The sequence below is a fragment of the Neolamprologus brichardi genome, chromosome 15 (assembly GCF_056152115.1).
Source record: "Neolamprologus brichardi isolate AB-2024 chromosome 15, ASM5615211v1, whole genome shotgun sequence".
Lineage (NCBI taxonomy): Eukaryota > Metazoa > Chordata > Actinopteri > Cichliformes > Cichlidae > Neolamprologus > Neolamprologus brichardi.
In genome coordinates this window covers 36101090-36118645 of record NC_142118.1, presented here as the reverse complement: position 1 = coordinate 36118645, position 17556 = coordinate 36101090, and the positions used below count along the sequence as shown (strand labels likewise).

The following is a 17556-nucleotide window of genomic DNA, read 5'->3' as shown; positions in this document are numbered from 1 at the left end:
GTTTGCCTGCTCTTCTCTGATTTTCCACCCTAATGCCTTAAGAATAACTGCATGCACTCCGCCTCACAAGAAGAGCCAAGTTTGAGTGCCTTACGTTTCAGCTTTTTCATACTAAATCAGCAGAGTTCCAGTTTGTTTGTTTGTCTTTTGTTTAGCAGTGACACACTCTATACAGGAATATTAGTTTAGTTTTAGTTTAGTTGAATTTATGCTGTTTTCCTGGATATTTTTAAACAGAGAAATCAGGAATTGCTCCTTAAATATGCTGTCGTTACAGTATTCGTATTTTTCTTTTTCAGTGTAAATAGCAGTGTTTTTATTGCCAAACTCTGTTATCTGCTTTGGTGTTTATGATTTAGGGAAAAGTGAATAGCCTTTTTTGTTTTGTTTGTCTTACTGTGGCTGTTATGCTGTGTTTTGTTTTGCCCAGCCCTTATTTATGATAGAGGCCATTTTTTCTGATCACATTACAGTAACATATGAATGTGGAGATCAACAGCACAACACACAGATGGTTAGAATTTGGCCTTTTTATCAAGAACACAAGAAATATTTTATTAAACACATGTAGATTTCCATTTAAAGTGAACAGTTTCTATGTACAGTCTTTTTAAGTGGACATCTTTTTAACATGTCAAAACAGCAGGCTGCGATACACGTACAAGAGTGCTTTTCAAAGGTCCAGCAAATACATTAAGTTTCGTTTCAAGAGTGCGAGGCGTTTATGTCTGTCTGTGTTGTCTTGACAAAATATAAGCATGTAGATGGTTTACAGCATATTTAGACAGCAAAAGTTGAAAGCATCAGAATAGGAAATGTACTGTATACTGCATTCAGGGAGTTTCCAGGTCACAATGATATCCTGAACTTTGTAGATGTAGTGTTCATAGTTGAAAATAGATCCTTGTGTAACTGATGTAAACAAACATTAGCGATCACTTACTAGTTTCTAAGTGAGGTCACCACCTTGAACCCTGGAGGGCAAAACAAGCCTTCCTTGGACTTCATGTGCTTTACTTTCACCAGAGTTATCAAACCAAAATGCCAGCTAATGTTCACAAGCCGCTCAGTTGTTTACAGCTGCTGGGCAAGTAAAGATAATGGCACTAAATGCTAACACACACCTCCTGAGGCTGCCGTACAAATACAGCTGCCAAATCACACCAATGGCTAAATTATATTACATTATTATAAGCTTAACAGATGAGTTTCACCTTCCAAACGTGGCATTAGTGACGCATCTCAATCAAAAATCAAAAATAGATAGACCTGCACCTACTATTGTTTTTGTTTTGTTTTGTTTTTGTGTATGTGCTGGTGGCAGTGTAAGTGCACTGGGGGGATATTGTTACATATTGCAAATATTGCCAAATGGACTGCAGCTTGTGCAATGTACACTTTACAAGTATGGGAAAAACATGCAGTATTTTAAATATCAGTGTTTTTGAAAGTTGATCTGAACATTTGCAGCTTGTAACATATTAAAAATGAGTTCTCTGGTGCTCTGATGCTCTGAGTTAGCCAGCATTTTGGTGTTTTGCCCTCTAGGTGTGCCCTACAAAAGATTATGAACAGTTTGGGGTTTGTTGTCTTGCCATTAAATGTATCCAATTGACAGAAACATTTGTTTGTGACAAGCCTTTGTCTTGAAAGAACTAAAATTTGCAACATAAATTTTATCCACTTTAAGTACCCCTCCCCCACCCCCGATTTCTATTAATTTGCTTTGCGTGTCCATAGTCTATACACAGCTAACATGTTCCTCCTGCTTATCATCTTCATTTTCAGTCAGAAGTATTGTGTCTAGCACAACACCACTAGATGACTGTACAGGTGGCTGCCGACACCTCAGCGGGCTTTGGTAGGCCACAGCTCCAATGCCGTTCTTCATTCCCCGTTTCATGAATAGCTTAGAGTTCTCTGCCATGGAAGATTTGATTGAAATCCTTGTTAGAGTCCACTCTGCAGTTGATGGCCTCAGATGTCCTCCTGACAGGTTACTGGCACAGCTCCTGTAATTACAGGTGATGTAACGTGTGAACGCCTGTCTGAAAGTTTTGTTGAATAGGGTGTAGACCAGCGGGTTAATACCTGATGACACGTAACCCACCCAAACAAAGATCTCCATGAGCCGGGCAATGACGTTGGGATCGCACCCTTTGCATAGCACTGAGGTGATATTTGTAATAAAGAAAGGGCACCACATGACTACGAACAGGAGGAAGACGATGCCCAGTACCTTGGATGCACGCTGCTCGTTGCTCAGAGTCTGCATGGACTTCTTGCCCATTGTTGACATCCTGCGAAAGGACTGTTCGTACGGCGCGTGAGCGACCGTGGTGCCTGCATTTGGCTTTTCCTGCATCCGGGGAAGTCTGCTGTCCAGCACATTCATTTGCTCGGCTTCAGTTGAAGCCATAGACTGCTCCCGTTGAAAAACCGTGGACACCGCCGGAGAGCTAAAACGCTGAGTGACCTTTGACCTGAGCAAATAAACCTTTTTGCGCAACACATGGACAGTGAGTAGATAGATGACCATCATGATAGTCAAAGGGATGAAGAATGCTGACAAAGAGCCAAATATGATAAAATCCCAGAAGGTGGTTGGTTTCAGCAGGCACGTGTGGTTGCTGTTGAAGGTGATGTTGTTGGGAAGGTGGTAGTTCTTAAGGCCCCTAATAGGAATTGGAATTGCAATACCTAGAAAAACGACAACAACATTAAACACTGGTTGTTACCACACTCATTTGATGAACAGCTTACTGGCTTGCATTTGTTTTGTTTTTTTCTGCAAATGCAGTAATTTTTCATTTGAGAGAAAGAGCTGCTTTTACTGAAACGTGTCTCCAATAACAAGGCAAGACTGATTGCAGCATCTTTGTGTTTACAAAATCTAGTAAACGAATCATTCCTGGCATGTCGTCACCCCCCTCAAAATAAGCCATGGTGTACAGTAAGCTTTAAAAGTTTAAATAAAGCCACACCTGACAGCCAAAGTGAATGTTCCCTTAGTGGTGTGAGTACTGAGCTGTACTGTGCTGTAAAGGTGTTTTCATGTATTTAACGTAAGTTTTTGAGATGCAGCTGATTTTACCTTTTATTTTAGAACTTGAAATTTTGGCCCTTTTTAGTTTTCACATTTATGTTTCCACCATCACAGTGGACTTTAAATCACATCAGTGCTGTTCATATATATATATATGTTGCTGTTTTATGTCATGCGGCATGCATTTCTGAGTGTAAACCAGGTCTTGTTGGAGCTTTTATGTTTTGAGTTTTGACTTTAAAGACTGCTGTAGAGCTGAAGGCTGAACAGACAAACTTACAAATGGATATGAGCCACACCAGTGCGATCTTGACCAGCGCTTTGGCTCTGGATTTGTACTGGCTGTGTTGAATCGGCTTCTTGATGGCAATGTAGCGATCCAGTGAAATGGCACAAAGGTGCATGATGGATGCAGTAGAAAAAAGCACATCAAGGAAGAGCCAGATGGGGCAGAGAAACTCAGGAAGAGGCCATCCAGAGTCTAAAGAGAAGATGAGATGGAAATTAGAGTTGGCAGATAGTTTAATATACTTGTGGTGTAACTCGTTTTCTTGCCAAAAAGAATGTGGTCATACTCTCTGCCCGTTAGGGTAGATATCAGACAATGGCAACGGGTTTGAAGTAGCACTCGTGCAAATGATTGCTGTTTGTTTATCTGCGAGGAATCACTTTACTGGAAAAAGGAGGGTTCGCCGAGTGTTTATGGAGCTCGGAGCTCTTTATGTAGATGTGGCAAAGACTGCGCTCAACAGTAGTGTTTATTTTGAGTTCTGGGTATAAAACTGGCAAGTAGTTGTTCTGGCTTTTGTCTCGTCATCCATTAACATAGTAAAAGACAGTTGTTGGAATTTTCCTGTGTTATGCCCGTCTCCTCCGCCTCCTTACTGCGCTGCTTTCTCGTACTGTTTTGATTAAGTTTGACGTGGAAGCTTTTCTCCCCCCAAATGACAAATGATTCCCGCTTTTCGAAAGTGTTTATTTGTTATATTAGTTTTACAATGTTACTAAAGCAATCCTGCCCTTGTAAGCTTATTTTTTTTTTATAGTTTTTTGTTTTATGGTTGCCTTTGAAAACATCCTAGTTCCACCACGTGGCAGCCCGTTAAAAGCTTGGAGCATAAAGCAGAGCTCTCCTGTAGTTCCTAGTTATACAAGGCTGGTGTCAGCACCTCAAAGCCATTTTCAATGTTTTTTCTTTTTTTTTTTGTTTATAAGGTTTACAAAACTGCTATTTGAACAGATGTGGGTGTCTAAGAGTCAACAGTGCAGGACTTATATTAAAATAATATAGGGATGAAGTGTTATTACTTAAAAAAGAATAAGAATAATTTCTGGCAAGTATAAGAAAGAATGTGTTTATAGCACATTGCACAGTACAAACAGCTACAATGTCCACAGCTCTTTAAATAAGAAAAAAACATATAGAATAGAGGAGTTCAGATAATCTAATGTATTAAATTACCACATTATTGGTTAGTAGAGAGCTGGCTTCTCACTTAGGCTTTTCTTTTTTCTTTTTTTGGCTACACGTTGGTTTATTTTAAGTTTACAAGAGTTTCTGTTCACATAGCTCATATTTTAAACAAGAGGACCTCTTACATTTTCCAGGTGTCTGTATACTTCTGCTCAGCAGATGTGGAAGAGTGGCTGAATACTAGAAACATTTTCTGGCAGGGTGTGTTGCATCGTCTTTTCTTTGAAAGCTATATATTTTAATTCAAAGTAAAGTAGTTTCTCTGCCAGCTGCAGCCAGCTCTACCTGCCCTACTACTTTACTCCACGAGCAAGTCTGAACGGATGATCTAAGATAAAGGGAGGTTATAGCTGTTCAACTGGAGACACTTTGGTTAATAGAGAAATCAATTTCTTTTATATGTGATTGGATCGCTAAAGGTAAAGGCCTAATAATTATAGTGACATTGTATAGAGCTGAAAAGAAAAAGAAATGTAACTAACTAACAAACTTCAAAGGACTAGCTGTTAGCCTCTCTGCACCTTCCTCACCTGTTATTAGATTATAAGAAGAGGGTTAAAGGTTAAAAAGATAAATTGGACTTCAACCACATTCATTATTTGCACACGGCTACAAAGCAAACACCTCTGGACACCGAACCAGCACATCTCTAGCCTTAATTAACAATGATAACAGTCTTAATTTACACAACACACGCACGGCTTTATTAGTCTGTCAGCTTACGTGTGTTTTTATTGTTTCTGATTATTTCAAGCCCAGCACAGCTCATCGGCCCCACCTTACAGTTGTATCACTGATTTCACTGAAATATTTAGTTTAGTTGTGTTGACATTTGTGGTATTAGTGTACCAATGTACTATAACCTTGTCTATGCGACTTTGTTTATTTCGCTAAAGGTTGTTGGCACAGTATGACGGTCCGCACCGTCGTTAGCTATCCTTCACACTAACACACTGTTTCTGTCTGTGTCCTCATGACCTCTTCCAGTTCACCTCAGCGCTTCAGCTCTCTCTAAATAGGAGAGGATGACAGCTGCCTGGGTCTTTAAATATATTTCACAAAAGCAGAGCATGTTTTAGGAGTTGTTTTTGTAGACCTTTGTAACCTTTTAGCAGATAGAAATACTGCTGGAAAAATTAAAGAAATACATTTTAATCACGGTTGGTGTTTTTTTTCTCAGTTATGTGACTGGACTAGTTCTTAGGACTAAATATTTTCGGCCTAGATAAATTGCTTTAGAGGTTCCCATATTGAAGTGATGGTTTGAACAAAGAAAAAAGAAATCAATACCCTTTCAGTTTCTTTTATGTTTCAAAGCCAGCAGCTTTTAGCTCAATACCAGGTTTGTCATGGATCAGAATGGGCCTTTCGGTGTCTACTGAAGCACGCATACAAAGATGAATGATATGAAAGGACAAAATCTGCACAGGCTTGTTGAACAGAAATCTGTGAGTTTTGTTGTTATATCTGGCTGTTTGATAAATTAAACTGTTTATTATGCTTGGGTAAATGAACCCAAAATAAGTCTGGTTTAAAATACTAATTTTACTGATGATTTCCCCTTTGGCTGTGACTAAAACTTCTTTGGAGGGTTTACTGGGTGAATTTTGGGCTCAGTGTGCTCAATTATAGCAATGTGAAAGGGGATTAAGCTTCCTGGTAGACCGATGAACAGGCTTTATATGTTTCTAATGTGGAGAGTGATGTAAAACCCTTATAGCTGGTATCCTTTTCAATCCAGCGATCCAGGCACAATTTAAATAGCATGTTTCCAGACAGATTTGTTACAGAAATAGATGCAATGGCAGATTAATTGTAAAGCCCTTCTTTAATTAGATTCTGCATTAAGGTAAGCGCTTAAGTAGCATCTCTGAGCAATCTTACTTGTGCAGCTTTCAGTGTGACACATCCACATCTGCGCTCTTGTGTGTTAGGCATAATTATAATCCAGCTCATTATCTTTCAATTGAACTAATGGAGAATAATGCGTAGCCATAGCTCTGTATTTTGTTGTGGTATGAAGAGAAAAAAGGGATGATACAAGTCTAAATCAGTTCCTGTGCAGCTGTATTTGCACAACAGTATTAATGGAATTAATGGAAAAATGGCTTTCCACTGGTAATAGTCCCAGAGGCAAGTCGTTCAGTCCAAGCTGTGGACCTGGCACCAAACCTTTGCCAGAGAAAGTAGACTGTTCACCGTCCACTATCTCTTGTTATATTTCATCTAGAATAATTTGTTTAGAGATAGAGTTTAGAGTCTTGATTGGATCTAATACTGCGTCTCAAATTGTTTTTCTCCTCTTCTGTTATCCCCAAGTCTTCTGGTCGTTATGCAGATATTAACGCCTAATGAAGGTTTAATACAAGTTTGCTGTGAATTAGATTCATTAAATCACTTCGGTCACTCCTGAACTCACTTTAAAAAATTGTTTTCAAAATTTGTTGGTGGTTTGGACATCAATTTTCAGTATTCTTCTGGATATTATGACAGATTATGATCTGTTGGGGCGATCGTGGGAGTTCGCCTTGTAATCGGTGCGAGCCCCGGCTTGGACAGTCTCGGTCGTTGTGTCCTTGGGCAAGACACTTCACCCGTTGCCTACTGGTGGTGGTCAGAGGGCCCGGTGGCGCCAGTGTCCGTGTGTGTGAATGGGTGGATGACTGGATGTGTAAAGCGCTATACAAATACAGGCCATTTACTATATTACAGAAAGAAATATAATCATTCCAAGGGTGCTTTGTTCAGAGTCACACCTTAGACATGGGTGAGGTAATGTTGGCAGTTGTTTGCTGGTTGAGCTGGGGGAGCGTCTGGGGTTTAAATACGGTTTATTTTGTAAGCATAATAAAATATATTGTGATTTATTTTTTTTATTTTTTTTAAATAAACGTAAACGACCTTTTAAAAGGGAAAAAATAAGAAATGTTATGCTTGGGTTTGTAGGATTTTTACCTGTGCAGCTTTAATACTACCCATATAATGTAAAAAAGCATATGCAGTATATGTGCAATGAAGCTGTCAAAGCCAAAGCTCCATTCTAAACTTACTGTAGAGAACAGTGACCAATGCAATGGGCATCACTAGGAGTCCCACCAGCAGATCGGCTACAGCAAGTGACATTAGAAAGTAGTTGGTAGCATTCTGCAGCTTTTTCTCCAGCGACACAGCGAGAATGACCAGGATGTTTCCTCCGATCGTGGGGATGATGACCATGACAATGAGCAAGGCAGCCCATTTCAGCTGAATCTCAGACACTTTGCCTGCGTGTGAGCTGTTAGCCTCGAGCTGTGCCATGGCTGGCTGAGACAGGGTGCTGCTGAGCATACAGCGGGCTTGAGTGTAGGTCGGGGCTCTAATCTTTCTGGTCTGGGAGACTCGGTCAGCATGGTCACTGGGTCCCACAGGCAAGGGCACAGGGTAGGGTGAGACAGTTCAGGGGCAGCACACAAGATCCTGCATCCCGTAAAAGCCAAACGAAGATGCTCTTTGTTCTTATAAAATCCAAAGCTGGCAATAATCCCAACACGATTAGTAGCTCCACAGTGCGATGTTCCGCAAGTGAGCAGGGGTCCTCACTTTCCCAGGCAGCTGACACTCTTGACATCCACTTCAAAGAAGAAATAGGTCTGTTAAAGGGGTAGTGATTAGTCATTTTCTTTACCCGAATAATGACGAAATACAGCAATGGTAGGTAATAAATAGAGCAAAGACAGTCAGATCATGAGTTATGTGAATGCCAAGCTGGGAAAACAGAGTGATGGCTTAAAAGCTTTTCAGATTTCTTCTGTTATACAGTTAAAGGTTAATAAAAAATGCAAGTTGTTTGTACACAGTGTTTCAGCTGATATTTGTTGATTAAAATTGGTAGATGAATGTGTAGGATTTTGAATTTATATACCTTCCAAAGCAGTTGTTTAAATGATGTCGAAACCCATTTTCAAATAAAAAAAGAAACTAGTATTGTGATAGTTTTGCGAAAGTTTCTTACCTGTTTCCCAAGGTAATGTTAGCTGTCCTTCTCCTTTTGTGTTTTCAGCTCTTTAAGTCTTTTCCCAAACCTTTACGTCTTAGCGCTGTTGAACACTAAAACAGTATTCTGAGCTGGGAAAAGAAAGCCGCTTGACCCCCCGTGCATTTCATTCTTTGCACACCTTGTAAGGTGGGACAGCTTGGTCTCTTTTAATGTCTCCTATCTCATCTTTAAATTTCTTCCCTTCCCATAGAAGAATGTGACAGAGAACGCCCTCCCTCAGCAGCGAATCCTAAATCTGTCTTAGTCTGAAGCGGTCCGTGATGTGGAATTTATTCGCTTCCACATGTTGGAGGAACTTCCAGTCTCGCCGCGCGTCACCTACCGCGATCACAGGTTTAAAACTTTCAGATGTTGTTGCTCCTCTGCCGCTCTCCCGTTCTCACTCGTTGCCTCTCGTCTGCAGCCCGCGATCAGCTCACGCTCTCTCTCTCGTCCCCTCCCTCCCCCTTCTGCTTGCAAGTGACTCAGACTCTATACAAAACAGATGAATGTCTTCACGATGGCAACATGCCAGTTGTTCTGGGAGGTCATTTCCTTCAACACCGCCGTCCTACTGTTTATATTTGTCACTTTCTGTTCACTCCTCTGCTCGAAGAAGAGGGGAGGTAGGAGCACTGTATGGGGGGAACCTTTTGTGTAGAGGTACATGCTTGAAAATGTACTTATACTACATAGCTGTTAAAGCCTTTTGTCCTCAGTGAGCTCACATTGAGAAAATCTCAGGAAACTTGTTTTTTTTAATAGATGATATAGATTTTAAGATATTATCCCCTATTTATGTATATTTTTGTTTTCTCTATAGATTTTTTTTGCTTCTAGTCATGATGTTGCCTTGCTTTTTTCTTTTAAAAGCAGATTTATTTATTTATTTTTTAAGTGAGAAGTTCAGAGTGCACCCTTGGATATTTTAGATGATACATGCCCCTTGTTTCTGTCAAGGTGGCAGTACATGCATAAGATAATCTGCTCTCTTTTACTTTGCTTATCCTTTAATGAAGTTTAATCTCTTCAGTCCCAGAAGTTTAACATTTTTTAAATGCTTAAATCATCACATCAGGTGTAGCGCTGTGATTAGAGGCAGCATCTATCTCTCCAACAGCTGCTTTTACCCGAACATGTTTTCAGTGTGATAACTAATCTTATTTCTTGGGATCTGCATGTTTGCCAACTTTTAAACTGCTGCAACATAAAAGGAAATAAAAACGTTATGTACCATTAGACGTGACACTTTTTTTTCTCCCAGTTTAAGCAGTTTAACAAGTTAACAGTCTACCCTTTGGCAGCTGCTTATCACTTATTATTATAGCAGTATACTCACACGTGTTTGTTTTGTTTACTCTTTGGATGAATTTTGATTACCTTTTAGCGTAAACTATAAAAGCCACATGACCTCTTGTCTAAAATTAACATTGTCCAGGTGTTTTTCATGATGTGTTTTACAACTGCTGTAACAGACGGGAAGCAACCGAATGTGATCTGCAGTCATACAGCAAGACCACATCATTGACTGCCAGTCACATTTCATGCGGAAAAATTACATGTTTTAAGATTTTTTTTCTTTGCTCTACACCTGCAACACTGACTTTGAGTGGAGTCATGAACTTGGTGCTCCGTTTTTTGTCTCTTTCCTTTGAGTTAATTCTGAGGCTTTTAAGTCCATCACGCATTACCAGGATATTGAACTTTAAGTCGAATTCCAGACGTCACAGCTTCACAGGCTTTCATGTGAAACAAATGCTGAATATTGATTTCTTCTCTCCACCTCACTTCTTCTATTTTGATGGTGGTTAAAGGTAATCTTTTACTGAAAAAAGCTGAAAAGGCTTCAGATTGAGCTATTCAGATAACCAATCGCCAAAGGTTTCTCAAGGTGTGCTTCAAGCTATTCTGCAGTCAGTTTCAAAAAAAGCATCATGAATATTTTTATTTAACCTAAATGCTCATTCTGTGTGAGCCCTTTACAGTTTGGCTCTCACCCAAATGTAGATTGAAGGGCACCATCCGTCAGTCTACCAGAATAGAAAAAAACCTCTGGAGGTGACACTGAAATCTGATCCAAAGCTCTCAGTGATTGCCACTTGTGATCTCGCTAAATCCTAATATAATGGTCAAGCTGAGCTTTTAATTCCAGACAGACCAGTGCAGATTACTCACTGCGGACATGCCTCCATATTGATGGACAGTTTAAGAGTTTGTGGCTTTTTGTGTGTGTGTGTGTGTGTGTGTGTTAATCTTATTATGACATATTTTTCTGAAGGGGCAACTTATTAATTCCAAGATGCAGTTTTTCCAGTCTATAGTGTTTTCTACTTTTGTTGAATAGGTTATATATTCTGTCCATTAACGCGACTGTTTTTAATGATGAGTAAAAAGACTGATTCAAACATTTCTTTCTACGCTTTATAGTTGTAAGGCTCATAACGATGTGATTATAGCTTCAGTTATTGGACCCAGTGTAGTTCATCCAGCCAGTAGTGAAGTAAGTCGTCTTTGTGAAGCTTTAAAGCTTCCAAGACTGTTTTTACTGAACATAATTTTCATATAATTTGTGAACACATTTGTAGAATAATTCGGCATATACACAAACACAGTTTAAAGCCTTTTTTTTTAACCAACTAGAATCCAATAAGCACCACTGTTTCATCATTCTCCTGCTCGTCTATTTCTTCTGTGGATCATTGAGCTTTTAGTGTTATGTTAGAAACAGGGACAGCCTCTTTATTTCCACTATAGCATTGCTGGGTCAGTTAGTTAAACGCAGCCGTTTTCTGTGATCCTTGTGTCACTGATTGGCATCTGTTTGCAGTTTAAAGCAGACCAACTCTTCATGCAAAATTCTGCGTAATCTCACCAATCAGCCTACCAATTCAAGCCCGGGCAGAGCCGTTGTTATCACAAGTGAATTATCAGATAATGTTCAACATCATGTTTTTGTTTTTTCCCTCCTCTTTTGTGCCCGTGCATATTTTGCTTCAAAGTGGTTTTTGTTTAGTTTTTTTTTTTTAACTAAGATAATTTTTACTCAGAAAACAATAACGACTGTCACCTGCTGAGCTAAATTTTTGATATGATCGTGCAGGTTGTGCCTATATGACTAAAGCGGTGCTGGTAAAAATGTGTTTATTTAGCACATTCCTTCACATTTGTAGGAATTTGTAATGTTTTTACCATGTGGTTAATATACATAAATGTTTTTTAATCCAAGTGAGAACCAAATGTAAAGATTTGGGGAAGTTTGTGAGAGTTTCTGATTGTTGAATTTTTCTTTGTTAAATCACAGCATCCAGAAAGCTGTGATTAGTCCAACAGCAATCTGAACTGATTAATGACATTTGTCTGTGATTAACTTCAAGTGCCTCTTCTTTCTACCCCTTTGTGTCTCCAGGACCCCAGAGCAGTGTCCCAGTGTGGTTTCTCTCTTGTCAGAAAGTTACAACCCTCATGTACGCTGTGGGGCTGCCATGGCTCTGGGCATCTGCTGTGCAGGGACAGGCAACAAGGTCAGTGTCTTTTCCTTCTTCTGCTCCAAAAATCTTTTCTGTCTTGTTTCTGAGCAGCTGCTATCAACACGTACTGCAATACTTCAAAATAAAAAACTGGCAGGAAACATTGGATTGTGCTAGCCGGACTTGCACTAGAATATAGACTAATATGTTATCAACAACATGTTTTTGGTTTTTTTTTTTTAAAAAAGAGGAAAATATCATACAATGGTGTCGCTGGTTTTCTCTTTACTTGAGGTTAATAGAGGGCTTCAACCTTCTAAAAATTGTCCAATCTTCCAGCTGTGTCTTGTGAACTATATTGATTTAAGCATAGAACTAGACCTGAACTTTTTCTCTTTTAAATATGTCTTTACAAAGCACTTACTCCTCCTGGAGTTGGTAATCATAGCTAGAATTAATATTTTTTTTAAAACTATGTGTGAAAGAAAAGCTTACATAACATTTCCTTTACCACAAACGCAGCATTACACCTGCTGACTTCATTTGTCCCATGCGGCTTCTTTCTCCTCTTGGCGTAATGTGCATCAGCGATGCAAAGATTATCTATGCTGAATTAACAGTTTCTCTTTAAATTGATAGCTTCCCTGTGGGGCTGGGGTGAGCGAGTACAGACTGACGTCTGTAACCTCTGCAGGAGCATCTACGAGAGGTTGTCTGCTTTCTTATGTCACACAGAATGATGGCATAAGAAGAAATGCTTAAATTTATGGCATTGTCAAAAAACGAATTACACCAAGATCATGGGAGAAGGCTGCATTTGAACTTCGTCTGTTTCAAGAGTGCAGTAATGTCCTGCCACAATTTCCTTACACTGCTTTGTAGATACTCCTATTCAGCACAGAGGGAAAAGGGTTAATTGCAGATGAGTTAGCATGCATTTTGTTTGGCTTCTCCAAAACGAGGGAGGGAAGAGGACAGACGGCAGGAGTGCTGTCGCTCCCTGAGATGTTGGCTGCTCAGTCTTGGGTGACGCAGCCACAGCAGGATGATAGCATCCTCTTTGCACCCTCTTCCTCACTGAGACTCGAGCGTTAAGGAAAATATTTTGGACCAAGTCAGCCCAGAGGCGTGCTGCAGGCGTGATCGGCTCTGGGTCACCAAAGAACTGGGTCACCTATTTAGAGGACGCACATTTCTTTGCTGTCATTTACAGCTTGGGGTTTGATCATATTTACTGGGCTGCTGCTCCTGATCTGTTTATATACTTGAAGGGGGAGATGTGAACTGGAAAGTTGAGGAATGTTTTAACCGAGGCTGTTTGTGATTTTCTTAAAAAAAATAAAATAAAATAAAGTTCACGTTGTTTGGTGGACCTGATGGAAACACCGTTCACCAAAAAAAAGTGTGGAAATGTAATCTTAACACCAAGCAGACTAACGAGACCTGTCATGTGATACTGTTTTATAAGTGTGTAATAAACTAGAAGTTACGTGGCGTTAGACCGTGCGCTGCGTTGCTCTATTTATTTGCACGAGCCTGCAGACAGTTATTAGCAGAGCTCAAATGAATCTAATTTAAAGACTGAGCCACACTGGAGCTCAAACATGAAGAAAACCCTGGATATGGATTAACGTGATCTTAAGTAACCAGTCCGCTGCACTTGATTGGATCTGACAGTAAATACTTTTAATTACCCCGCCTCCACCGCACCACTACGTCCTTCCAAGAACATATCACGGGCAGGATGTGGTGGACTAGTGTTGGCTTTCCACTCTTAACATATCATCCTGGTGCACGAGTGTCTCACCCAGCTGAGCTGAAGACATTCATGAAACATGGTTTATTTTACCTCCACTGTCATCATCCTAGTTTGTTTCTCTTTCCTCGGTGGAGCTGACGCCTCCTTCTGAGCCTGCTGGTGTAGGTTACAGTCATTTCTGTTCAGGAGAAATAAAAGTAAAAATGATAGACTGTCTGAAAAACACAGGGGAGAGCAGAAAGGAGGAGGCAGCGAGGTAGTCCTGCCTCACTCATTCATTCACAGTAATCATGGGAGGAGACTGATTGTTGGACAGTTGTCAAGGACAACCAGATATGAATGACACTAATGTCATTAATTTGTGAGGTCTGGTTGCCTCTGTTGATAATTGCCAAACAGAAATATCCCTGTTGCACTGATCTTTCCTGTTGGGATTTTTTCCCTTGTTCATAATAAAATACATTTAAAGTTTAAAATAAAAAGTTGCGTGCATTTTTTTCCAAAAGAAATCCGAGAGGTGATTTTATTGTTGTTGGGTTTTTTTCTGGAAAAGAAAGACATACTGCATAAATAATGTCACAGAAGTTCTCTAAATTGTTTTAGGAAACATGGCTCATTTTTTTCCTTGTAAATATTTGATGTCATCTACTAGCTTGTTAACAAAATCACTGTATTTACTCCTCTTTGTGAAAAATGATGTACTTCAAGCTTACGGCATAAAAATATGCTGATTGTTTGGGCTTTAACAGATAAATGAGGCATTTTCAGCCTGATGACCTAAAACTTACTGTGAGGTTCTACAGATCATTCTGTGCAAGAGACTGAATCATAAAAGACCTTCAAGATTATGAAGGCTCGGTCCATTGATTTTTGAAAATTGCCTTATTATTTTATAGAAGCAAAACCGTCACATCTGTCTTAACAGTCTAATCTTCAGTACCAATCTTTGAGAAATGCTTAAAGCTCCTCTAAGAACATTTTATCATTTAAATCATGAATTTGAGTTAAATATGAAGGAATAATTTCCAGGCCTGCAGTTTGAAAAAAGTGAAAATGTTGTATATTTAAACCAATGTTTCCTACTCTTCTGTGTTTCTTGTGACAGGAGGCCATCAATCTGTTGGAGCCCATGACCAACGACCCTGTAAATTACGTGAGACAAGGCGCCCTCATCGCCTCTGCCCTCATCATGATCCAACAGACTGAAGTCACCTGTCCCAAGGTAAGTGAGCAGGCGTAATAGGCAGGACCAGCATTCAGTGAGACTGTCTGCACTCTTCAGTATAACTATAAAACAGAGGAACTTCCTTTTGGATGTAAAATGTACACGAGTAGAAAAACAAAGCTGCTCTGTTATTGCACGTCGGTCTTGGCTGATTCATAATACGATACCAATGAGACAGAGGTTTTGTTGAATAAACCGTGAGAAGGAAGAAAGGTGGGAAGACTTGACTGAAAACAGAAAGTATTAGTATTGTGAACGCAGAAGGAAAAAGGTCTGTGTCATGGAAGAGTGACTAGTCCCAGCATAACTGCACGCACTCACCCTTGAATCACCGCATACTTTGTCATAGACAGTTAAGAAATACCAGATGCATTTTCAAAGAGTCTTCATCTGCACAGCAAAGGTCTATAAGCCTCGAGGCAGTATGCAGGATTTTGCAAGAGGTAGTTGTTTATTTTTTTTTAGCAGCTGAATATCTATGACCCCACCCCCCAACACAACCTCCTACCATTGTAGTTTCCAGTTCTGCTGTAGAGTTGTAGACAGGCCAATAGTTTGCGGGTGGTAAAATTAGGCCAAACATGTTGAAAGCAACCCAGCAGAGCATTGACTTAGCTTATTTGCAAAAACAAAACTTTATGTTGTTGATGTTGGAACTCTGACAGATACATCATCATCATCACCACAGGTGTCACGAAGCTGACGTGCTGTAAATATTCTGCAGATACTGAGTGAATCTCATAAATGCGTTAAAGCCTGCGACGACTTTGCTCTTTCCTTTATATGTTGAGCACCTCCTGCTTTATTGCAGTGTATTTTTTTTTATTAATTTTCCTAATTTCATCTTGACTCCAGGTGAACCAGTTCAGGCAACTTTACGCAAAGGTGATCAACGACAAGCACGATGACGTCATGGCCAAGTTCGGCGCCATCCTGGCCCAGGGAATCCTCGATGCAGGTCGGTCTCCAAACAGAGCTGCTGTGGGTTTATCCATGTCAGTCACTGAGTGAGAGAATGAATGGGTATGCGGTCCCGCCTGCCTTACATGCCTTCACCACTTAGTGGAGTACCAAAAGATGTGTAATTCTTAATTACACGGTAAAACAAGTGAACGGCTCTAAATGTTAGGTGGGTTTGTGGTTTTGTGTGCGCCTTAATTGGAGTTCCTTTGCACTCGAGCAAACAGTATCCCCCTCCTTTGGCTGACCACCCGTGCATTGCGTTTCTGGAACAGATCATGCTAAAGGTGCATTAGCGCCTGGCAGCCCGTACCTCAGCTCCGCTCTGCTCGCAGCCATATGGCCCGTCGGTCTCCCTGCGGTAATTATTGTTTGTCTGATAGTCTCTGTGTTTGTGTGTCTGTGCGGCTGTTTGTGGACACAAGCAAGCAGCTTGTGTGTGTGTGTGTGTGAGGCCCTACAAAGCAGCATGGAGAGCCATACATACACTCATATGTATGCAAAAAGAAAACCCCAGTGTAAGGGTTTCATCTAAATACAAGCATGTGTGTTTTAATAGCAGGGAAACACACTGAAATGCACTCTCAGGTGTTGCATTCTTCACAAAGTGAACCCGAGCACCTTCATATGACACTTTTCTTTTCTTTTCTTCATTAAGCACATCATTGGCTCGCTGTTAACTCGGCCCCTCTTGCTCTCTGATTAACGGTCATTTTGTTCTGGGTAGATTATCCATGTTGATGACCGACAGGATTTCCATCATGCTTCAAATCAGGCGCAATAAATTCAGGCCAGGATGTCCCTGCGTGAGACCAAAACCCCTGATTCTTCCCGCTCTCTCTTTCCTGCACAAGCTGCTTAGCCCTGTTTTCAGCGCAGAATATACACTACTCCCGTTTGAATGTCAGACATGCTCAGGCTCACGCGGTACGAATGTTTAAGTATTCTCGTCCTTCCAGGGCCTTGGGAGTGTTTGAGGTGCAGAGGTAATTGTATTTAATTTGACTGGCGGAAGCGATTAGAGCTCAGTTTCATGATAACTGGTGCTCATTACCCTGAAAGCCGTCAGTCTCCTGCTTTTCTTCTCTCACTTTGCGTCCACGTCTTTTCCTCCCGCCTGTATTTTCAGACTTTCTCCCAGTATTTGATGCAGTCTGTGAATCAAGTGTAATTAGCTTTCGCATTTTTATTTAAAAAAAGAAAAAACAAGAAGAAAAACCAAATCGCGCCACGTCTTGTTGTTTTTATTCGATGGAGCTGTTTCTTCACACCCAACCACGCAGGCTGGCTGTTGATGTAGTCACGTTACACCTTTTTGAGGGATCGCAGTGGATCTGCGCACCTCCCTCACCAACTCCTTGGAATGAAAATTGGCCCACCAAAGTGAGAGTTGGCAAAAACAGCGGGTGGGGGAGAACCTGTTACTGAAGTGCACTCAACCTCTTCTAAGTATTTAAGAGACTCTCAAGCACACGCTCGTGGTGCGTTGAGCTAGCCTCGTTACTCATTCTGGCCAACGTTGAGCCCGTGGGACTGGAATGTCTCGTACACCGGCTCAGATTTGAAGATAAGGCCCCGTAATTAAATCATCCGAGTGACCTCAGGTTAGA

General features: G+C 40.5%; 2 protein-coding genes across 2 annotated transcripts in view; one reads left to right on the top strand and one right to left on the bottom strand.

Moving 5' to 3' along the window:
* psmd1 (proteasome 26S subunit, non-ATPase 1) overlaps nucleotides 1-17556 on the top strand; it is a 43465-nt gene that overhangs the window by 9589 nt on the left and 16320 nt on the right. The window contains exons 17-19 of the mRNA XM_006791965.2: nucleotides 11942-12056; nucleotides 14867-14983; nucleotides 15842-15944. Of these exons, the coding sequence (XP_006792028.1) occupies nucleotides 11942-12056; nucleotides 14867-14983; nucleotides 15842-15944 (335 nt within the window). The remainder of the gene's footprint in view (nucleotides 1-11941; nucleotides 12057-14866; nucleotides 14984-15841; nucleotides 15945-17556) is intronic.
* On the bottom strand, nucleotides 1726-8041 carry htr2b (5-hydroxytryptamine (serotonin) receptor 2B, G protein-coupled). The gene is made up of 3 exons (XM_006791964.3): nucleotides 7571-8041; nucleotides 3327-3527; nucleotides 1726-2700 (listed from the first exon to the last, which is right to left on the bottom strand). Exons 1-3 carry the CDS (start codon nucleotides 7845-7847, stop codon nucleotides 1742-1744), a joined length of 1437 nt encoding a protein of 478 aa, XP_006792027.2. The 5' UTR covers nucleotides 7848-8041; the 3' UTR covers nucleotides 1726-1741.

Bases quoted from the DNA above. Each gene is read 5' to 3' on its own strand.
- htr2b (XM_006791964.3), bottom strand. From the start codon at position 7,847: ATGCTCAGCAGCACCCTGTCTCAGCCAGCCATGGCACAGCTCGAGGCT. The intron at 3,528-7,570 runs GTAAGTTTAGAA...TCTTCTCTTTAG, and splicing joins ATTGGTCACTGTTCTCTACA to ACTCTGGATGGCCTCTTCCT. The intron at 2,701-3,326 runs GTAAGTTTGTCT...TCGTTTTTCTAG, and splicing joins GGTGTGGCTCATATCCATTT to GTATTGCAATTCCAATTCCT.